Here is a 24567-nt window from a genome sequence, read left to right on the forward strand (position 1 = left end):
AGAGACTATGACTAAAATCTAAATGTGCTGTCAAAACCAACACTGCAGTGCTGACGTCACTCACTGGTCAAAGTATTGTGAGGAAAGGAAGGACAGGTCGCCGCTGGCGCCCAGCCAATGGAGCCAGGAGGACAGTGTGCTCCTTATATACTCTAAGGTGTGCTCCCAGCCAATGGAGCTAGGAGGACCGTGTGCTCTTTATATACTCCAAGGTGTGCTCCCAGCCAATGGAGCCAGGAGGACCGTGTGCTCCTTATATACTCTAAGGTGTGCTCCCACTGCACACTATATTGCTCGGTGAAGTGATGGGAACTTTTATTAATGCTATTGGGTTTTTTTCCCCCACACACACTCACGTGACGTGCATGCCCTGAATATGTGCTTTTATCAATACAGGTTGTATTCAAGGTTTGTACCATCGGTCTGTTCTGCCATTGTGTCATGTGTGCGTGTGCGTGTGTGTGAGAGAGTGAGTGTGTAACGTGTAAGGCCTGACTCACACCTTCGCATCTAGCATACAACATCGATGCATGCTAGATGTATGAAAGGGTTTGTTTACATCTTGCCCCAATGCATTTCCAATGGAAGTCACATGGTTTGACACAACATTTGTGTTGTACGGCTTTCGGCTGTTTTTCGACTGCCCCCCACCCCCTCATACAACAAAAATGTTGTGTCAAACCATGTGACTCCCATTGGAAATGCATTGCGAGCTTGCATCAGTAAACAAGTCTGTTATAGGCTATAGGATGTAAGCCTATAGCCAGCGGCTAGAGATCCCATAGCCTGCTCCAACCCTTCAATATAAAGTTCCAAATAATGTAAACAAACATCAGTGTAGTGAGTTAGGTCTATAATATAGGCAAGGTCGAAACACCTCAGCCAGTGTTGTGGTGTTGAGTCATTATAGGCCCATGTATATTTAGTTCCAGAGCCTATACTGTTCTAGAGCACTGGTTCCAAAACTTCTTCATGTCAAGGACCCCCAAATTGACATTTGTTCCGCGGACACCCATTTGAAAAAGATATGCCAGGGATGCCAGGGACGCCCATAAGAGAATAATTTTATTGCTCTAGCAGTGATTCTCATCCATTTTAATTTCAAGGACCCCCAGTTTGACATGCATTAGGCTACGGACCCCCATTTAATGGCATTTATATCTCTGGGTCCCCAATTTATATTGTAAAATCAATGTGGATTTAACTCAGTGTACAAATGGAACGTATCTATCATCTAGTTAGGGACGCCCCTGAAACTCCCACAAGGACCCCTGGGGGTCCCCGGACCGCACTTTGGGAACCACTGTTCTAGACTGGAGGACTATGTTTGGTTTTGTTGGCATTGTGTGATTTATGTGATTGTGGTTATTTTAAAGATTTGCCGACATACTTTAATTAGTATGGGCCTGGGGTACCTTTTGTGTAGAATACGTACTGGAAAGTGCATGTTTGACCAGATAAGCATTATCGGAATATTGTTGTGTGCCAAGTTGAAAGTTCAGAGAAACCAGAGGGCTAACAAGATACTGTATAATTGTGCAAACTCAATATTCTTTATGCAAGTCATTGTATTCTTGAACATTTGTTAATTTACAGTGTTCATGTTGCTAGGGGTAGCCAGTAGTGACCATTTCAGACAACTATTGACCATGGCATGATGTGAGTCGTTTTCAACAGACAGTACAAAATACTATAGAGACCCGCTGAGTGACAGAACATGCTAAAATTAACATATTACCGTACTTTTGCGAGTCATAGAATGTCAGTACAGGCTTAAAAACTATGGTTGAGTTCTGATCCACAGGCAGTAACAATTAATCATAAATGGAATTATAGTTTTCTTTTCTGTTTTTGTCATCTGCTGCCACCTTGTGCTACAAAAGTAAATTACCCCAGTAGTAGTGTGTTTATGTACAGCTTTCTTGAGGCTGTGATGCGGTGTTCTCATCTTGTCTGTTTTTTCGTTCACATGAGACATGTGATGTCTCTCACAGTGGTGGAAATAACGAAGTATATTGCTTAAGTACTGTACTTCACTTCTACTTCACTACATCTCGGATCCAAATATTGCACTTTTATTTCACTACATTTATTTGAAAATGTAGTAGTTACGTTGCAGATTTTGATTATTATAAAACATACAATAACCACTCCGCCCTATATACATTTCTGACCAGGACATAAAAGGTAAGAAAACATTTGAATTTTGTAGAGTAAAGAAGGGGTCATTTTGGAGTGTATTAAAACCTATGGGGTAACACACACTGAGTGGCAAAAAAAAAAACTACTTTCTGGCCTTGACAGCCCATACATCCAAACAGAAAGGTCCTATCTGATGGCGTTAAACAACATTAAACTCACCAATATTGCAGCTGTACGAAAAGCTGGAATTATCCTCTTTCTATATGCAATGTTTTTGTTTCATAAAAATCCACCGTAGACGTGTTATCATGAGCTACTTTCTGTCATGAAAATCCGGTGTAGGACAGGTGATGGAGTTGTGTTGGGAGTCTGCTCAATGTTTTGCCACTCAGTCTAGATGAGGGGGCGTGTCCAGGTGGAGAAGTGATGCAGCATGTGTATACTCGATGCAGAAATATGAGGATTAGTCTAGACTAGAGAGCCTGACAGACAGACTAGACGGACAGGTTTACTTAATATAATTTATAATAGGATAGTGAAAAGGGCCAACCATGGATATTCTGGATAAAGAACTATTTTATAATTTCCTTTATATAAAAGGTATAGTCAGCAATGGAGATTCCCCACCAGAAAGCCTAAAGAAACAGGCCAGCATGCTGAGCTCAATGCAAAAAATACTGTCTTTAATCAACAAAAAGTGCAATAATAAAATCAGACCAGTCTGAAGCGAGTGGTGCAACAGCACCCCCTATTGGTACTCTAAACATCGGGACATAGGTTAGGACATAGGTTGGGACATAGGGACATTGCCGTTCCTTGGAGTGGTTGCAGTGCACCACTCAAAAAAACAACAAAGTGAATTAAACAGCATTTGACTGTCCTTGACTATCATCAGTGCTACTGCCATAAGTGTAGACTTAACAGAAGAAAATAGATGTAATGACAAAAGCAGCAACACCCATACAAGGTGCAACCTATCAGTCAACCTGATAATCTGATTACACGGCCAAACAGATGTCACCAGCACAACTATTCTCCATATGCAGACCGCTTACCATATAAATTAATGGCAAGGTGCTACCTAGGTGCAACTTAATCCAAACAGAAAAGTCCTATCTGATTGTATTAAACAACGTCAAACTCACCAACATTGCAGCTGTACGGAAAGCTTGAATTATTCTCGTTCTATCCTCAAAGTGTTTGTTTCATAAAAATCCACTGTATACATGTTATGAGCTACTTTGTGTCCTTGCAGGTGATTATTTTTCTAAGTGCTGGAGTTTGGAAGTGCTCGTTAAATATCACTCAACTGCCCTGTGTACCACCTGTTTATAATTATCACATAATGCAAGAGGCAGCAACATTGCTTTACTGAAAACGAGTGCTTCCAAACTCTGATGGAAACATGGCCGCGGTCTGCAAATGGGCAATACATCCAACCGTTCACAAATTCACCCACGTGGCACAGACAATGTTGACATAATCACAAATATACAGGAAACAGGCGTTTCTGCTGTACTAAAATACTGAGTTACAAAATATATACAAACATATCATGAAAATAAATTAAACAAGTAGCATAACATTCCAACTCCGTTATACTGTAAAGGGTATCATTTCCTGAGTGAGTCTCAAAATACACGTAATTCTATACTGTATAATGAGTGTGCCCCGCAGTAAGCCAGACATTACATACAGAAGCCTATATACATAATTATTTTAAACAAGATTATACAGTCACTCATGTGTAACATACGGATGAGACACAGGTGCAAGAACACAAAAGAAACAGATGGAAATGTACTTTTTTGGCATTTGTAGACAGACATACAAGGGAAGATATAATGAGATTGGAACCCGAGTCCTCGTGCTCACCAGGCAGGCACCCATGAAAACAAACACAACAAACATACACAGTTCTCCTACTGAAGTCAACATATGACAATCCAAAACAATTTACAATTGTGACTGATTGTAAATTGTATTTACAATAAAACATGTAGAAAAAACTCCTAACCTAAAACCAATTAGGTGGTATCCGCTACTTAAAGCAGTGTAAACAGTCTATTCGGCAGCATTCAGATTAAGGAAGACGGTGGCACAGTGAAGAAGGGCTGGACAGTAACTGTACTATCTGACATGAGTATTTCCAATACTTTTCTCAGATCCAATGTTGTACTTTTACTCCACTACATTTGCGTCTGCGATGCGACACATTAATTGTGAGCTTGCAGATCTGTGCCATTTTCAAAAGAGTTTCATACATTTGAAAACTTGAAACTGGACATTCCGCATAATGAGTACTTTAAGTAGATTTTGAAGCCAGTACCTTTGGACTTTCACTCAAGTACAATTTTGAATTCCGGACTTTGGCCTCACTCACACGATCGCAACAGATTGCTGTATGCTTGTTGTATACAAAGGGTGTGACACAGCTTGCCCCAATGCATTTCCAATGGGAGTCACATGGTTTGACACAACATTTGTGTTGTATGAGGGGGAGGGGCGCAGTCGAAACACAGCCGAAAGCCATACAACAGCTTGTAGTCCAAAATGTGGACTACAAACCATGTGACTTCCATTGGAAATGCATTGGGGCGGCCATGACACTCACAACATTCATACAAGTACAACAAGCATGCATCAATGTTTTAAAGGTTGAGTGAGGCCTTTTAATTGTTACAGGGTACTTTATATATTGCAGTGTTGATACTTTTACTTAAGTAAAACATTTGAGTACTTTTGTCCACCACTGGTGGTTAAACCGCTTTTAGGCTTAATCAAGGCATGGAAACGAGAGCTGATTTCTGTCTGTTTAGCCCAGTGTTTCCCAAAGTGGGGTCCGGGGACCCCCAGGGGTCCTTGAGGGAGTTCCAGGGGGTCCCCAGCTAAATGATAGTTTGGAACCAAATGGACCCTTATGGTTCTGTAACTCTAAGTGTACAAATGGAACCAAATTGACCCATTAACATTGATTTTACAATATAAATTGGGGGTCTCAGAGATAGAAATGCCATTAAATGGCGGTCCGTAGACGGTCCTTGAAATTAAACGGGTTGAGAATCACTGCTAGAGCCGTAGAAATCTTCTCTTATGGGGGTCCTTGGCATATCTTTTCAAATGGGGGTCCGCAGGCTTATTAGTGTCAATTTGGGGATCCTTGACATGAAAAGGTTTGTGAACCACTGGTTTAGACAAGTGTTCTCATGGTGGGGAAGAGTTTCGCAGCTCACTTATGTACTGCTAGTCGGAGCAAGGCATATGGCGTGCTGTCAGCGTGCACAAGAAATATGACGCTGATCGGCCTAGTAACATAGCTGCAACGCACGTGCGAACGCCGCACGCCCACACACACACGCACGCACGTGAGATTGCACGATCTCCTGGCAGAGAGAGATCATCGACAGAATCTTAAAATGTACTCTGAACTATGTTGTTTTTTTGTCCGGGGGTGGGCACACGTAGGACAGAAAGAGATTGATCATGTTCTTGACGATGACGTGGGGCGGATGGATGTCGTGAGGCAGCCGGTGTGCCAGCGTCATCTCCCAGGCGTCCACCAGGACGACGCCGTCGAGCCTCCGGAACATGGCCTTGAGCAGCGTGTCCCGCTGCGACGAGAACCAGTCGCTGTACGTCAGACTCATGTCGCGATCCAGAGCCCGCGGGTTGCCGCTGCGAACCACCACCAGCGTGGCGGGCGCCCTCTGCAGGAGGCGCGCCACCGCCTGCCTGATGCCCCGCAGGCGCTTGATGTACACGTCCACGGGGAAGGGGTCGAAGTGGGCCCACACGCTGATGACCACCACTGTGTTGGCGCCGCCCGCCAGGCCTTCCAGCTCGTTGGCCACGTAGCGCAGCTCGTTGACGGGAACGACGGTGAAGCTGAGAGGAGGTCCGTGGCATCGGTAGGTCAGCATGGTGTTGCGGCCGTTGTCCACGGCCATGTACGGCCCGACGTGCGGAGGGCCGTTCAGATTGATCTCCTTCAACTCTACGATCCGACAGGTCGGTGGGGGACAAAAGAATCACGATAATTGGGGTTAGACAAAGAATTACGCATAGTGGGCACTTGTCGGAAGGAGCATTTGTATCGAAAGGCAAAAACTTCGCCTTTAAGTTGCCCCTGTCATTTTGACAGGTAAAGCAACTGAAGGTTTTTTTAGGTGTTAATCATAATTAATACTATTGCCGTCAACTGTGTTTACCAGTCAATGGCCACTGAATGGCTATTTAACTCAGAATTTAACTCTTATTTAATGAGTCTTGGGGAATTTCCCACACCGACCTTGCACCGTGTCAACAATTTAAATTTGATATTTCACAAATGTACTCAAAGTTTTGAGTTTCAGTAAAAAGCGGTTATACCTGGTAAAGCGTTCTTGAGGTACTCAAACCACTGCCTGACAGTGGAGTCACCGTACAAATGGACCATCTTGTATTTCAAACACTGACTGATGGCAGAGGTGTCGTCAAAGTGGCTAACGTTGATGCCAGTGAGGGCTCGCCACACACCCTGGTAGTAATACCCAGAGGGCCCAGGCTTCACTCTGCTGCTCTCCACCTCAGGCTCTGCTTGATCTGGACAAAGTAAATCAGTTTTATTAAAAAAATAAAAAAATAAATTATATAATGACTATAATAACTATTATAATAACTTTTTCGGCATCGCTAAACCCCTTATCCCTAAACTTCTTTGCCTTTTTTTTTTTTTTTTTTTTTTTACTATTTTGCAAAACACTTTTGAATAGTTAAAATGGCCAGTCTACAAGCTCACAACGTGTCAATGTAGATTGGCTAGTTGAACTATTCAAAAATGTTTTTCAAAATAGTAATATATTATAATAGTAATATTATATATAATAGTTATATTATATATTGCTTATAGCAACTTTAACTGAACAAAATAATCAGATTTGAGAATTAAAAGTATGGATAAACAGACTTCAGAGACAGTAGTGGGGAAGACTCTTGAAATTATAGCATATAGCAATATAATTGTTATAACACCACAATAAACACAAAGTCGTGATCAATACTTTTCTTTGGTTGTACTTTGATGCTGTCAATCCCAGAAGCACGTATGTGGATTTTGATGTTGACATTACTGTGGAAGAGAAACATAAATGTTTCAATTTACACAATGCAACAGATAAGTGTCATCTCGATTCACATATTTCACTGAAGATGTGAAATATCAGTGTTCATCATTTCATTATTTTAAAGGTATAGCAAATTAACAAAATCAATGTACATTGCAAATGCAAGACACCAAGCCAATGAGCCTTGGTGTCATTATACGTGGAAAGATTTTCTTCTTTTTTTGTCCTTTTTTCTTTCTTTTTTTTTACAAAACAATGAAAACATAGCTAGCTATTTGTATATGGCTTAAGAGGTTAACACAGCCAAAAGGTAACTGGTAAATGGTGCATTTATACAGTATAGTGCCTTTATCCAGAATTAGACGGGATGATTTAGATCGGGAGTTATGATCGTTTTAATATTTTCATTTGTGTCAGCTAAACAGGCAGGGGAGATCGGGCAACAAGCGCTCCAAGGCTCTAGAGCGATGCGAACGGTTTTGTTTTCATTAATCTCCGTCCTGTTTATCAATCTCCATGTTGGGCACTTGACCATGACCTTGAACTTGGACGGAGAACTCCGGCTTGGACATCCAAGGTGTTAATGGGCTTGAACCATTCGTTTTTTTAGGCTATCTGCATTCATTGTATTGCACTTTTTTTGTCACCCACTTGCACTTTGTCTGTGTTTTTGTATTTTTCTTTGCACTATAGATGTTTGTCTATGTCCTGTGTATGTAAGACTGAAAATGCTCTGAGCTAAATGATTTTCATTGTATTTATACTTGTATTTATACATATGACAAATAAACCTGAACCTGAATCATTGCTGCTTGTGCTTGCATTTTTATAAGAAACGACTTGTGCAATAAATCCCACTGTTGGATATATCTTGTCTTACCATTAATACTATATACCGTTTATATAGGCTTTTATACGATTTAGATGTAATTTATAATGGTGCTTAAAATCTTCCCGGGGACAACTTAACCCTTATTTCACTGATAGTCTATGCAATGTCGCCCCCCATAGGATCTTTTTATGAATTGCAGCCTGGTTAAAAGCACTCAGCGGTTCGGAGCTCGAAGGTTATTTTTTAAATTAATTAGAAACGAATGGTTCGGATGTTCGCTCGAAAAGTCCTGCCGAAGTTCGAGTCCTAAAGACAGGGCTAGGGTACAGCCTTAACACGCACACGCACACGCACACACACACACACACACACACACACACACACACACACACACACACACACACACACACACACACACACACACACACACACACACACACACACACACACACACACGACAGAGGAAACCATGCAAGGCACCATGCTGCACATCAGGAGCAATTACTATGGGTTCAGAGTCTTGCTCAAGGACACTTCGACTATAACTCTGGGGGAGCCCACAGGGTTCGAACTGGGAACCTTGCGGTTCCCGTCCGGTCACTACCCCAGAGCCACCGCCGCCCCCAAAGTAAATAGAGAAGTGGTTAAAATGCAAAGCAAAGTAACCAAGTACATTTACCAACAACATTTACAATACAAAATGAAGGGCACACAAAATAATTATATGGGGTTCACCTTTGAAAGAGCAGAGCTTCTTCACTGCTAATGTTCGTGTGATGGACACACCTCTTATGGTCGATGCGATCATCGCAGCTCAGCGCGTTAGGCTTATAGCAGTACCAGGGTTCCCCCGTGTGGAGGTTCGTATAGTTACAAAGCGTCCTTTGCTGGCTCGGTGGCAGACAAACATTACAAACTGTGTTCTCCGAGACTGAGCCCGAGCGGAAGCCACTCTGGAAGAACACCCTGCCTGGCTGTTCCCTCGTCAGTCTCCGCAGCACACTGACGGCTTCACTGGGGTGGACCAGCGTCACCTCCACCTGCGCACGGCCCTCCCAGAGTAAAGGGAAAACGGCAGAGTAGGACCCATTCAGGTGGTCCACCACCTGGCCCGCCACGCCCGCCTCGAGCGACGGATCGTGCAGCCGAGCGAGCAGGAAATCACCCCCGTAGAGCTTGGGCTGACCCTGAAAGTCATGCATTCGGATGAGAGCCTCCACCCGGTCCCCTACATGCCACTCTCCAGCTCCCTCTGCTGGGAGGATAGTGAAGTGGCTGTGGGCAGGGTCACTGGTCTGCTTGAAGTTAGGAGCTTTAGGAAAGTGTGGAGATTCAGGCCAGCGGATGGATTCTATTAAGGAGCGTTCCTCCAGAGCATCCTCAGGCGATAGCTTCTGACCCTGGCAGCTCCAGGGGCTGCTATCGTGGTGAGGAGGAGGAGGAGAACATTCTGGAACCTTGGAGGTTGGGAGACTTTTAAATCTGGTCTGACAGAGGGTTTAAAGAGACCCCGTTACAAATATTAACAAGAGCGACAATACAAATTTAATTTAAATTCTGATGCTAACTTAAAGGAGAAAGGAAATGAATGTGTCACAGTTGTGTACCTCAATCGTAAATGTTATATTGTATTAACAGATATATTCTAAAAAATCACACCCGTGTGAACTGAGTGGTGTAAGGTCTTATATAGACTGATCAGCTGTGGTCTGACGTAATGTCTGACGTAATGAAATCACACCCGTGTGAACTGGGTGACCATAGCAACCATGCTCATTTTTTTTGGTACGGACAGACACTAACAAAGCCAGTTGTAGGAGTGATTTACACCACTCAAAAACATCGCACCCTTGTGAGTGAGGGGCGCTCTTATCATTGTACATCATCATGACGTAAAATAGACCCTATGCCGATTTGCTCAGACACTATGATGTAAAATTCTCCATTCATTGTCAATGGGAATTTAGTGTTTGTGTAAGACAAGAATAGCCGATTTGCTCAGACACTATGATGTAAAATTCTCCATTCATTGTCAAAGGGAATTTAATGTTTGTGTAAGACGAAAATCTACACTAAATCTACGCTGAATGTAGGAGGCTAGCTCCTCAAAAAACATACTTGTGGGGCGTTATGAGCTCGTACCTCGTAGGTGCAAAACGTTAGCCTGAGAATAGGGATGCTAAGGTTAAGGCCTCTTCATACACCAGTTTGAGGTGATAAGGTGACCACTGAAAACTACAACATGACGTCACTGAGCCGCGGTGGTAAGAGACTCACCGCTCACCCGAACACATCTCTCTGTTTATACTAAAACTACAACATGACGTCACTGAGCCGCGGTGGTAAGAGACTCACCGCTCACCCAAACACATCTCTCTGTTTATACTAAAACTACAACATGACGTCACTGAGCCGCGGTGGTAAGAGACTCACCGCTCACCCAAACACATCTCTCTGTTTATACTAAAACTACAACATGACGTCACTGAGCCGCGGTGGTAAGAGACTCACCGCTCACCCAAACACATGTCTTTGTTTTCACTAAGCACCGTTTCAGTGGTCACCTTATCACCTAAAACTGGAGTACTATGAATAGGCCTTTAGAATGCTTAAAAACTGCACAGCCTGGGCGATGGCTCAGTGGTCCAGGCACCTTGGCTGGTAATCCAGTCTGGCAGTGTGCCGCGGGTTCGAATCCCGATCCCGACAAACTTTGCTGTTTGTCGGGATCTCTCCCCGCTTCCTGTCTACCGTCCTACAGTGATCTATCAATGAATGGCAAAATAAAGACCCAAAAATATCTTAAAAAAGGGAAGCACTCAGCTCAGCACCCCGTGGTCCTCCTCACCTTCAGAATGTTGATGTTGCGCAGCAGGAAGATCAGAGCCGATAGAGCTAGGAAGAGGAAGATGGCTGCATACATGGGCCGGCTATCGGCGACCTCCTTCCTCTTACCACCATGAGTCTTCTTCACCTCACATTCTCCTGTTTCCATGGTAATGGTGTGATACTCACAGTCGCCCTGATATTGTGACCAAACACAAAAAAACATGGACAAACATTGAGACATACTGTAGGTAAGAGCAATTGCCCAACAAAGGCCATTGAACGAGTCATCGGGTAAATAAAGACAAGTCACTGTTGTCTATTTGCATTTTACATAATGCAACCCAAGAGTATGTAAAGTATATTAAAGAATTAAACTTCTGTCACACTCATCTAGCCCTCCAGATGGCCCTCTGTTTGTGTATCAATTTCATATGCTGACTTCAAATGGAGAGTAGAAGAAAGTCCTGAATGTTTTGTTAACTGAGCTTTTTGTATACGCCTTTCTCCAACGTGCTTTACAATGCATTTCTCTCACACACACACACACACACACACACACACACACACACACACACACACACACACACACACACACACACACACACACACACACACACACACACACACACACACACACACACACACACACACACACACACACACACACACACACACACACACACACACACAAAAACTACTAGAAGTGTGTGCAACATTTCAAGGCATATAAGGACAGTATGATTCATGGCATTTTATGCAAAACGGGCCCCTCAAGATCTGAATGAAATATGAAAGATAATGTCAGATAGGTCTTGATCAAAATTATGATTCCAGAGTTGAGGTGTACCGATTTGCACGAGTTTTGGGCAGAATCTGTAGGAGTATAGGAGCAACAAGTGTGTTTTGCAAAACATCGTCCTGTTGTTGCGCCACATAGGGCTGGTTTGATTGGTGTGTGGAGGTTTTTCCATGGCCTACTGGAAGTGGTGGTGCGTGTTTTACGTTGATCGGTCCAACGCTGCCCCTGAGATTGGCTGCCCACAGAATAATAATATCCCACATTTCGTACAAATGTGCCTGTGTACACTGTACAGTATGCAGACCATGGTGACATTGATCAATTCTTGATAAAAAGCTTCTAATATATTATTTAGGCCCCAAAATCTATAAATCTCACACAATTAAGGCAACCGGCCGGTTCCACGCACTGCACAAGGTGCCCTTTTTCACTTGAGCTAAATGTCTGCGCACGCCACTGGTTCCAAACAAAGTGTCCTACTATATATGCTAATGTTGCCTTGTCTGCTACTACCCTTGAGTATTACTTCAGTTCAACGTTTTCTTCCCTGCCCTTTCTGGTCCCATGCACACTCTCCCAGCATATGAACACTATTACTGCCAAAATGAGTCAGTATAGGAGTAGTCAGGAAATGTCATCATGAGCAATGACTGTACGTTTATCATGGTTTTCATTAGGAGTAAAATGACATCACATTCACACCAGACAGCAACCCAGTTTGTGCTAGCCTCGGTCCCAGCCTTACTCATCTGCGAAGAGAAAAGGTCCGGTCACAACCTAAGGCAGAGAGGGCATAGCCGGCCCGGAAGTGTCGGGCCGGAACATCCGTCGGATGTATTTCCCCCGGATACGTTATATATTTTTAATCAATCACACTTGTTTCATACACGGAGAATGTAAACAGATTTGTAAAGCGTCAACGGCATTTCCTTGAGCGGTACTTTCCGCCACAATCAGGCTACTTCTGCCAAATTCCAGCAATGCACTCTTGCACGTGTGAGTTGGTGCTGGTTAACTTCTAGCTCCTAGTTCAATATTGGAGAACCCTCCACCCTCCTTGCGTTCTCCACGTGTAAAACAGATGTACGTGTTCATTATTGCCGGCTGTGACATTGGCTAATTAAAGGGCCTGCCCCCTGATCCTCACTTACTAATATCTTTTTTAAGCCTCTTCGCAGGCTATGACCTGTTACTAATTCGATGCATTGACATCGAAATGTTGTCATTTTGCCTGCACCCTGTAAATAAAGGCTTTAATAGTCTACCCTGCTGATTGATTGATTGATTGATACAATACAAAATAATATAGGATAGGCCTATAGGCTACTTTTCTTTTCTTTTTTTCTCCAAAAGATGTACTTTATTTTTGCCACAGACATGTTACTTACACTTTCTGTTACTGCCCTTGTAAAGCTCTGCCCCGGTCCCGGCACATTAAAGATGGAGTGCCACGATTTCTTTCTACCCTAAAACATGATCATCAGGTATTATTATAACCCTAACCCTAACCCTAAAACATGATCATCAGGTATTATTATAACCCTAACCCTAAAACATGATCATCAGGTATTATTATAACCCTAACCCTAAAACATGATCATCAGGTATTATTATAATATAAGGAGGAAGAACATTTTCCAAAAAGTCTACAGTATTTGTTAAAATCATGCTTTTATGTGGACACGCCCACCAGTTCATTAAGTATGCCTGGTTTGCCTGATAGGTGGTGATCCACCTGAACTGAAGCTGCACCCACAGTGCAGTGTAGTTGTCTCCACCAGGCCGAAGGCATGGGGAGAGAGTATGTTTTGCACTCCGTCCGTCCGTGTGTGTGTCCGTGTGTGTGTCCTTCCGTCCGTCCGTTACCAGCTAATCTCCGGCACCGTTAACCCGGTCGATGCCAAACTTTGCACACACACACTCCCTGGATGCCAACGATGAACCTCTGCCCCACATTTTCCAGAACGGCCTGTTATAGCGCCACCATGAGGCAGCTTTTCACATGTTTTACCTAAAACTGCACCGATCTGCGTGAAACGTTGCATGCACACTCCCTAGAGGCCAAGGACAAACCTTTGACCTGCATTTTCCACATCTGCCTTTTATAGCGCCACCAGGAGGCCGACTTTTGTAAAACACATTTTTTGATATTACTCCTCCAGATTCTGTCCAAAAATCTCACAAATCGTTACACAGTATCTCTATGGTCATGTGCTCAAGTCGGATCTGTCCGATATTTCATATTCCATCCTAATTGGCTATAATTGGCTTTCACAGTTTGCAAGATTGCCCCGTTTTGAACAAAAGCCTCAAATCATGAACGCAGCATGCAATTTACGTGAAATCTTTCACACATTTTCTTACTAGGCTGAGGAATATATCCCACCCTTTTCACATTGGCCTGTTATAGCGCCACCAACAGGTTGATTTCTGCAAAACACATTTTTGGAACAAAATGCCTCAAATCATCCAATTGCCATCAAAGGCGTATGAAGAAAGGGGAGAAAAATAAATTGAACAGCAAAGAGAAACATAGGATAGGCCTTGGCATGTTGAGGAAAGTTGAAGTCCTCAAATTACTCGTCCTAGATATATATAGTTGTTGCCTAATAGCCTAAAATCTACACGTATGACTATCAATGGACAGATGGATATCAGTTCCTATTTGCTAGTTGTTAGTTCAATACAGCTAATCAAGTAAAATAATGTCCTACAAACACAAACTACGCAGCCTATCTGGCTTTAGAAATGGCAATATCATAATCGCTAAATCATATTGAATGACAGGAGTCAAGCAATTCACAAAGTGAAGATTTACCACATATAATCCAACAAATGCATGCACCAACCTTCAAGATATGTCCAACTGGACTACCAAAATCCTCCATGTTCCTTATATACTGTAACTGTCTGTATCCTTGCCTACTGTACTTTTGTTAAATTATCTTTTTATCTCGTTACGAGTTGGGAACATCCCACAAACGAACAATGATGCTGACCTAGTATGTGACAAAGCCACGGTGTCCACTGACTGTACTGTATTATAATCCTTTCTTTTTTTTGTCTTATATTTGGATATATTGTTGGCTGAAGGTAGCTGGAAACTAAACACCTCCAAAGTCATCATACATCGTACAGCCTTAACACACACACACACACACACACACACACGATGAAGAAGCAGATATCTGTCTATTAAACACCTGAACATGGCGAGAGCGCTCCGTCTTCTGGTCTGTGCACTCTGTGGAATGTAAAATAAGAGCACCGTATAGGTAGATGCAATAAGATGCTGTTTTCTACCTATATGGTGCTCTTATTTTACATTCCACAGAGTGCACAGACCAGTAGATGCTATAAGATGCTGTTTTCTACCTATATGGTGCTCTTATTTTACATTACACAGAGTGCACAGACCAGTAGATGCTATAAGATGCTGTTTTCTACCTATATGGTGCTCTTATTTTACATTCCACAGAGTGCACAGACCAGTAGATGCTATTTTCACTGTTGCTACACTTAGAAATATAAAATATCAGGGGGCACGGTGGCAGTCGGTAGTGCTGTCGCCTCACAGCTAGAAGGTCCTGGGTTCGATTCCCGCTGGGGACGCTGTGGGGCGTGTTCTCTCCTCCGTGTCATCAGTGCCCATACCCGAGGTGGGGTTGGCGAAAGGGCCTTTCTGTGTGGAGTTTGCATGTTCTCCCTGTGTCGCCTAGGGTAGATAAAAAATGCAGTAATCCTGGTCTCTAAAACTACCTCCCCCTGGCCAGCCGGGGCGCCTGATGGAGGGGAAAGGAACTGGTCGGAATAACGTGTTCCTTCCACACGCTACGTCCGGCCGGGGGAAACTCTCCCCAGTCAGGTGAAAAGAAGCAGCTTGGACTCCTCATGCATAGAAGGAGACATGAGGTCAGTCCGCTGCCCCCCCAGGTTGGCAGAGGAAGTGTAGCACCCAGGATTACATTAGATAATTGGCACTGGGTGAAAAAACTGGGTTGCAAAATCGTGGGATAAAAGTGTGAACTGACATTGGTTATAGGCTTAGAGATTATGGCCTTGTCATTCCCCGACCTTTAATGACCCCAGAGCAGCTGAAGCACAAAGAACTAGCCCTGAATGACCATACCAGGACTGTAGCCTCGGAAACCCAGACGTTTTATTTCCTACCAGGACTGTAACTCAGAGTGTTCCATTTGTACACTCTCAGAGTTAAGGGGGTCTTGCAAATTTGAGAACCACTAGTATTAGTTAGTTGGACTCCTAAATGTGCCAAAGTGTCGTAGCACATAAGTGTCCTACGTATTCTGAAGAAAACCCGGAGACTTGTCATTCAGTAATTGGATCTTCCGATCAAAAATAGGAACACATTGTAAATGGTGTGTGAAAAAGAATATCAAAAATTTGCCACGGACACATTTGTCCACATACGGACATATTGATGACAGTGTTGTTTTTGGCAGCAAATTTTGATTTTAGTTTTAGTCATAGTCTCTTGAATAGTTTTCATTTAGTTTCAGTCACGTTTTAGTCACCTGGAATGTCTTAGTGTTAGTCTAGTTTTAGTCGACTAAATATCATAAGATTTTAGTCAACTGAATCTACAGTTGATGTAGTCGACTAAAATGTATTTTGGCGGGCCTTGATGCAGTTCTAATGACTGAAAATAGCCGATCTACAAGCTCACAACGCGTCGCATCGCATGCAACGCGTTGCAGCTGGGCTTGTAGATTGGCTATTTTCAGCATGCAAACCAAGTGTAAAATGACTCATACTGGATCTCTTGTCCACTAGTCCCTTCCTAACATTTTAGTCTAGTTTTTAATTTGTCGACGAACCCGACGAATTTTGGGCGGGAACCCCTTTTGGTGTTAGCATTATGTTATGCTTTAGCTATTGAAAAATAGCAGATCTACAAGCTCATAGCGCGCCACCGAGTGGCGCGCTACGAGCTTGTAGGTCTGCTATTTTTGAAAAAAAGAACGACTGACATAGAAACATAGCTTTTTCAGAAAACTGTCAGGATGTAGAAGACATTTTTTTAATCTGATCTCAGGTCAAAATTGGTTAAGTTTCCATGTAGTTTTCGTCAGTGGAAAAAGGTAGTCGACTGACATTTTTCATCTTAGTTTTGAGTCGACGAAACAAACACTGATTGGTGACCTCTGAGGCAGAGGAACAAGACAACGCAGACGTTGGAGAGGAAGCCAACACTGATTGGTGACCTCTGAATCAGAGGAACAAGACAACGCAGACGTTGGAGAGGAAGCCAACACTGATTGGTGACCTCTGAATCAGAGGAACAAGACAACGCAGACGTTGGAGAGGAAGCCAACAGCCTGCAGCTGTCTGAGCTGCTGATCTTATCACCGGAAGAACTGTTGATCTTATCACCGGAAGAACTGCCTGTGAGTGAAAGATGCAACAGTTGTTACGGAGCATTTTACTGTGTGTTTTCCTGACTCAGTCCTCTTTAGCTTAGTTACATTTAACACTGGATAAACTATGGTTCACGAGGAAAATAAACACCACAATTAATGGCAAAAAACACCTCCAGCAATTAGTTTGCCGATTCGATTACAATTACCAAATTAGTTGGCAACTAATTGAAAAATCGATTTGATTACAATTAATTAATCGATTAATTGTTGCACCCTTAAAAGTTACACAGTAAAGGTGGTTGCACATCGGCCGCGTTTTTCGGAAAACCGATGGAGAAACGCCGCTAAAAATCCGAATTCGCATCCGATTCGCGCCCGGTGTGTGGAGACCTTAATGGTCTGAATTCTATACTATTAAAACTCGTCAAACATTGGCCAAAACCCTTTTTAATATCCCTGTATCTACAAGTTCACAATGCTTTGTGCTGCGATCCGATGGTAATTCCGACGGAGCATTAGTCCGACAACAACGGTCGGATTAGGTTAGGTTAGGGTTTGAAGTAGGTTGTCGGTCTAATTAATGACTGTCGGACCTTGCGAGTCGTTCAGTGAGCTTGTAGATTTGCTATTTTCACAATATTTATTACCCTGTGCTACCGAGTCAAGCAAAACTACACCTCCTACCTTCCAAGTGCTTGTCAGGGACGGGTTTCGGGGGGGTCCCCAGTTCAAATATGATTATTATTGGGGGGTTGCGGCCTGAAAAGGTTGAGGACCACCGCTGTGCTGTACACGTCCCCATGCGCTCACATACCGCATGCACGAAAAAGTTGCATCCTGTTGCCGGAAAAGAGAATGAGGAAACCATGAAAACCAACAAAGACTTGTTTGAGATGCTGTTTGAGATGCTTTTTTGAGATGCTGCAGCATGGAAAACGTTCACACAGTCTCAAAGCCACTGGAAACAGACTGCAAAAGAGCTTCTTCCCCCGAACAATCAGATACATGAACAGACTGATAAGAACCAGAGCGAAACCGGGCAAAGGATAATAACGCTAGCCCCCCCATGCTAGCCCCCACACTACAGGCTGTAATTGCACCTTTTAAAACTAAAATGGCTGTAAATACGGAACATAACCTCAAATTGCACCTTCTTAAACTAAATTGTGTTGTATATATGGAACATAATCTACTGTGAAGCTGTTCACATAAAGTTTGCCTAACTTTTGCTACTACAGGGAAAACATGCACATGTACATATGTTACTATTTTATTTTATTTTTACTCTTTGAATGCTCTTTCTTGCACTCGTTATTCTAACCCTTTGTTTGCTGTGCTTGCTGTGTTTTGTTGTTTGAATGTTATGCTATCTATATGCTGCTGCATTGTCTGCCAAACAAAAATAAGTTTTACTATGTAACAATAAAGTACAACCTTGAACCTTGTTTAAACATTTGAAGACGTACAAATATACACTTCTGTGGAAAAACAGGACATCATCAAATAAGGAAATTCCTATAAGGAAGGAAGTGAGATCAAGATCAAGTTCAACATGAAAAGAACAGGTACACCCTCTCAAGAGTTGCATTTTTCTTCTTTGCATGACTTAATTTACAAGAGGTCTACACAATTAAGAGAATGTAAAATAATTGTAATTTTGATCAACGTTTGCATGTTATCTTTCATATGGTACCAACATCAATACAGCATATTCTGTACAAAATATTCTAAGTCTTGGGGCTGAGGGGCTAAATGTCATCAAATGGTGGTCCGTGGCTCAAATGCAGAATAAATAATGGACCTTGATATGAAAAAGGGTTGAAAACCACTGCTCTAGTGCAGGGGTTCTCAAGGTTTTTGTCAGGGGACCCCCGGAAATGCTTTGGCCATGTCTCGCGACATTTGGAAAATAATGTCTCTTCAGCCTGCTTGTATGTTGTATCCACAACTTGTAACTATGATTCTAGTACTACTACAGCTAGGGACCAGCTAGACATCTAATCTGATTCTGGGATGCCTGATAGTATTCACTGACTTAGTATTCATTTAGTAATATATACCGACTTAAAGTGCACTATGTAACCTTTTTCTAATGACTAAAATCAAATTTTGTCCAATCTGTATGTTAATACAATTACCTTTTTCATTGATATAAAACGAAAAGAAAAACAAATCTGAATTCTTTCGGGTTGGCCTATCCTTCTGCAATGTACTCAGTGTGGGTAATGTGATGTAATAGATCACATTACTGATAGGGGGGAATTGTTTACAGATGGCCTTGGGGGGAATTGTTTACAGATGGTCTTGGGGGGAATTGTTTACAGATGGTCTTGGGAAGTTGGGTTGGGCACAAAAGTAGGCTAATTAGTAGGCTAGTTTCTTTTGCAAGAAAATTCTGCAGTACAATCATAAGTACACCATTGATGTGTGATGTAAATTTGGTGGTGATATTCTGCCTATAAATGGAAGTTATTGAATATTTTCACGTTCGGTGTTGCACTAACCGCTCACCGTCTGATATAAGCTATTAAACGGTGAACGCGGAGTGCGCGCAGGGCTGTAACCTGTCGTTGTCAGTGTCCAGGCTTTCAGCGTGCATGTAGCCCATGTGTACGGCACGGCGAAGGAGGTGGTAGAGGAGGGAGCGGACAGTGTGGTCAGGTGTCGAAACAGCGCATGTGTTCATGTGAACATGCCCCGTCCAACTGTCAGAGCTGGCTTTCAGGTGCCTGTGCCACGCAACCCCCGCGTTGGCCGCGATGCTTCCCCAAAGAAGAAGTTATGTCGACGGACGCAAGAGTAGCTGTAGGCTACTATGGGTCCAAGTTGTTTTCCCCGTGTGGGTCTGATGCCTGCCTGGGGGCGGTGTGGAATAGGGGAGGTGCAAGGGGAATGTTGCGCGGAAAACTGTCCCAGTATTAATCAGTGTCCGTCCCAACATGCATTTCACTGGTGACACTGGTGTGACACGTGATTTGCGGGGAGATGAGTTGTTTTCGACGCAAATTAATTTAATTAAGATGATTGTTAGAATGTTTGGCGTGTGTAATGCAGGGCAGATTGAGGTTGGAGGACAGTGCTGTGCGGCGCTAGGTTCCGTGAGGCTGTCCGTGCGTTGTGGCGTTGTGAGGAGGCGCTTTGCTCTATGCGGAAGTGGACAGACAGACAGACAGCGGTTCTTGAATTTAATAATGATAGACGTATTAATAAGCCAAGCAGATGGACATGAAAACATGTAAGCCTACATAAAGGCCTATTTATACCCTTATACCAAAAATATGCAGATCATGGGTATGATTGCATATTTCTGTATACTTGGTTATCTCATGCTAAAATCTGCTGATGCCTACCGGTATATTGATTTTATTTGTGTTGAACTAAGCTCTATGTGGTTTTGTTTTGTAACTAAGAAAGTTACTCTTCAAATAGGGTAGGCATAATAAAGCCTCGGCTTCAGCCTGCACGTTTTTGGTGTTACATATAATTATGTTTAAAGCACTGGCTGTGAATAAGGACAGTTTTTTTTAACCCATTTTGGGCGGGAACCCCTTTTGGTGTAAGCACTATGTTATGCTTTAGCTATTGAAAAATAGCAGATCTACAAGCTCATAGCGCGCCACCGAGTGGCACGCTACGAGCTTGTAGGTCTGCTATTTTTGAAAAATCGAAGAACGACTGACATAGAAACATAGCTTTTTCAGAAAACCGTCAGGATTTAGAAGACATTTATAGAATCGTTCCCAGGTCAAAATGGGTTTTAAGTGATTCAAAGACTCATCTTCAAAGTGCTGTCCCATTTCTTTCACAACAGTTTGGAGCCCTTGCAGCCTCTCACCCTCAAGCAATGGTGTCTGTTTCCTGTTTCTGCACAAGGAGGCTACGCAAGGAGGGCAAGTGCGTTCCAAAAGTTTTTTTTGTTATACCCAACACCCTGAAGGGAACTTGATTCAGCTGGAGGGGCACTTCCTGGAGACTGGATTACAGGGGGTGAGCCACTCTGCTACATTTATGAGGGGCGCTACCTATATACAGGTTTAATGTTTGTTTTTCCTTAAACCATTTAGACCTGAGGACGATTCTACAAATGTCTTCTAAATCCTGACAGTTTTCTGAAAAACCCTATGTTTCCATGTCAGTGATTCTTAAACATTTTCATGTCAAGGACCCCAAAAATGATATGTATTTGGCCGCCGACCCCCATCTTAAAATATGTTGTTCCAGGGACCCCCCAGAAGCAAAGATTTGAGTTAAAAATGTTCGATCTGAAAGAATATTATATGGATTTGCGCCACATTTTCATGATTTTTCAAAAATAGCAGACCTACAAGCTCGTAGCGCGGCACTCTGTGCCATTTATCAGTAGATAAAGCAGAACATAATGCTTAAAACACCAACAGTAAACAAACATTAAAAACGCCATTGACATGGACATGGAGTTTAATGTTTGTTTTGTCTGATAATTACGTCATAAAATATGTATATATAGCGCCCCTCACTTCACACGGGTGTGATTTTTGAGGGGCGCCAGCCCCCCTATACAAAGGATTAATGTTTGTCTTTAGTTCAATGTTTGTTTTGTAAACTTTTGTAAAATGAAGGGAAAATGTATACATCATAATGTGTCATTGTCATATTGTCTCTTTATTGTTAATGGCGTTTAATGTTTGTGTTTGCATCACCCTTACATCACCTAATCAACATGAGTTAGACTTTATTAGCGCCCCTCACTTCACACAGGTGTGATTTTTCTTATTAATTATTAGCCCACAATGTATATAAAATTGTATCTTTATACTCTGTGTACTAACATGGGGATGGCCGGATATTTGATGTTATTGTCCAATGTGCTTTGTTTTGTGCTCTAAAAACAGGCTCCAGTCTATAGGCACAGCTGGTGCCCTGCCTGCCCTCCACCTACGGTTTATCTGGCTAACTGTCGCTCAGTCTCTCAATTAAGCCAGATAACTTCCACAATGTTCAAATGAGTCAGCGCCTCACCCACAATTAGCTGCAACAGGAACCTTTGGCACTTTAAGTGTTACATTTCCCAGGACCCACCAATAACTCTGAGAGTGTACAAATGGAACCAGACTTGTTATGGTCATTTTAGCTCTTGTGTGTTTAACTTCCTGGTCACATTATTATTGTCCACTCATTTTTACATGTCCGTGGCAAAAATTGAATTTTGACCAAAATGTCCACCACGCACTAGCCACCTCTGGTCACATCGATTCAAGGCAGTCTATATTATCAGTTGTATATATATTTTTTAAATACATGCTTTCAAATGTTACCCATGTCTAAATACTTCCTTCGCCAAAATGTGGAACGCCCTATAACAGTCATTAAGACATGTGTGAATCCCTTGACTCCTTCAAAACGTCCTCTCAAAGGGCACCTACGGACGGCTGCAATTCGAAACTACCCCCGTTTCCCCTTACTGTATGTTTTTTCCCTTTGTTACCTCCTTATATGTTGATTTCCTGTTTTGTTTCAAATAGAATTGTATATTTGTACGTCTCGATGTTCTGATGAATTGAAAATGATGGACCGTAGCTGTTGTAATGTAAGTGTAATATGCTATGGTGTCGTCCTGCAGTAACAGTTTTTGTATTGGCGTGTGCTTTCGTTTGAAATGTACCCATTCTGCATACTGTTAAATACTTCAATCAATCAAGCATTCTACTGAAATGTATTTATGAAGGCAGAGTGGCTGTAGTGTTATTATAACGGTATTCTACCAGCCAGGAGGGGTCAGTGTTGTCACAGTAATCATATTTTTACGGGCTGGGAGTGGCAGTGAAATTCAATTTAGGTTACAAACAAAAAGATGATCATGATCGATGTCGATTTTTGTCACAAAGTAAAACGACGTCTCGTCTGATTTGTTGGGTCAAAAGTGTCTCCATGCAGAACGATCACATCCCAGACGATCATTCGCGTCGTAGTGTCTAAAAAAAACGCCATTAAACTGCAAATCGGCATACCGTACCGTTATTTAAAGTGCATGCACATATCATCTTGTATTGTACACAGTGTTAAGGAAACTCACCAGTTACACCACATCAGCTGATCGCGTAAAGTCCGATCGTGAAAATCGATCAATCCGTGGCTTCTTCTTCGGTCTCTAGGCAAAAGAAAGTGGCTGGATTGAATCCGTCACTTTTCGGTAATAGGCTACCTCCTTTCCTTTTACCCGATGTTTGGGTCGGACGGACGGGGGGGCGAAATTTCGGACTTCTTTCTTGGTAGGGAGACATTTAAATGCACGAGAGAGCCGCGAGCGATGTTTTCCTCCCTCCCCCTTCTGCCTTCTTCTCAATCTTTCCTCCTCCTCCTCCAGCCCCCCGGCCGGCCTGCACACACACATTCATGTTTCTCACTTTGCGGTTTGCGCCGCTCTGGATTCAAATACAATGGTCTACAATGGGAGGGGACTGGCTGGGGAAGTCTGCCTGCCAGCCAGAGTCAGACACACACACACACACACACACACACACACACACACACACACACACACACACACTCGTCGACCATTCTTGAACTGTGGGAAAAGCAACTGTTTTTTTAATATATATTTTTTTCATAATTGTATAATTATTCCAATCAAATGTGGGTGTAGCAAATCCACCATCATTCGTTGGGTATAAGGTTTTAACTTTAGGCCTAATTTAACATTAATATATATTTTTTTAAATTCACAACTAGCTTCACTGGCTTGTATAACAGTACACATCTTTCGGTGATAAATAAATTGCCTACATTTATGAATTAATTAATTAATGGATGGATGGATGGATGGATGGATGGATGAATGAATGAATGGATGGATGGATGGATGGATGGATGGATGGATGGATGGATGTCTACCATGACTATACATTCAAAACTATAGAGATGCATGGGAATAGTTGACCTGGCTTTATAACCTTGAACTTTGGCCACCACTTGCACAGACATGTTGACTTGCACTTTGCAGCCAAACACACAAGAACTACAGATAATATAATTCACAACAAAATAGTAGCAGCAGCATATTCTCTGGCCCCCCATGAGTCATGGGCTGTCATATAGGCTAACAAGGGATGGGATGGATGGACGGACGATAATCGTGTCTTTTTTCCTGAAAAACCTCATGTTTCTATATCAGTAGTTCTCAATATTTCATCATGTCAAGGACCCCAAAACATTTTAACCAGCTCAGTGGCCTTGTGGTTAGAGTGTCCGCCCTGAGACTGGGAGGTCGGGGTTCAATCCCTGGCCGGGTCATAACAAAGACTGTAAAAATGGGACCCAGTGCCTCCCTGCTTGACACTCAGCATCAAGGGTTGGATTGGGGGTAAGTGCCTGCGACATACTAGGTCCAGGGGGTGTACTTGTACATCAAGCTGCCTCACGCTACAGAAACAGGAGATAGGCTCCGGCCCCATGGCTCGGCAAGGCTACTTACTTACCCCAACAATTATATGTAATATGCCACCG

At 42.7% G+C, this 24567-nt stretch overlaps 1 protein-coding gene across 2 annotated transcripts; it reads right to left on the minus strand.

Moving 5' to 3' along the window:
* Positions 1-2804: 2804 nt before the first annotated feature.
* Positions 2805-23420, minus strand: LOC306916403 (NXPE family member 3-like). Of its 2 annotated transcripts, none has more exons than XM_079494242.1 (6): positions 23138-23420; positions 10925-11098; positions 8812-9533; positions 7182-7249; positions 6511-6723; positions 2805-6136 (listed from the first exon to the last, which is right to left on the minus strand). In XM_079494242.1, the coding sequence occupies exons 2-6, from the start codon at positions 11069-11071 to the stop codon at positions 5571-5573; spliced, it is 1716 nt and encodes a 571-aa protein (XP_079350368.1). In that variant the 5' UTR covers positions 11072-11098; positions 23138-23420; the 3' UTR covers positions 2805-5570. The 2 variants fall into 2 exon arrangements, with proteins under 2 accessions (XP_079350368.1, XP_079350367.1); XM_079494241.1 differs by having other exon boundaries at positions 8812-9563.
* Between the last annotated feature and the right edge of the window lie 1147 nt (positions 23421-24567).

This window comes from Electrona antarctica, assembly GCF_951216825.1.
Source record: "Electrona antarctica genome assembly, chromosome: 23".
Taxonomy (NCBI): Eukaryota; Metazoa; Chordata; class Actinopteri; order Myctophiformes; family Myctophidae; genus Electrona; species Electrona antarctica.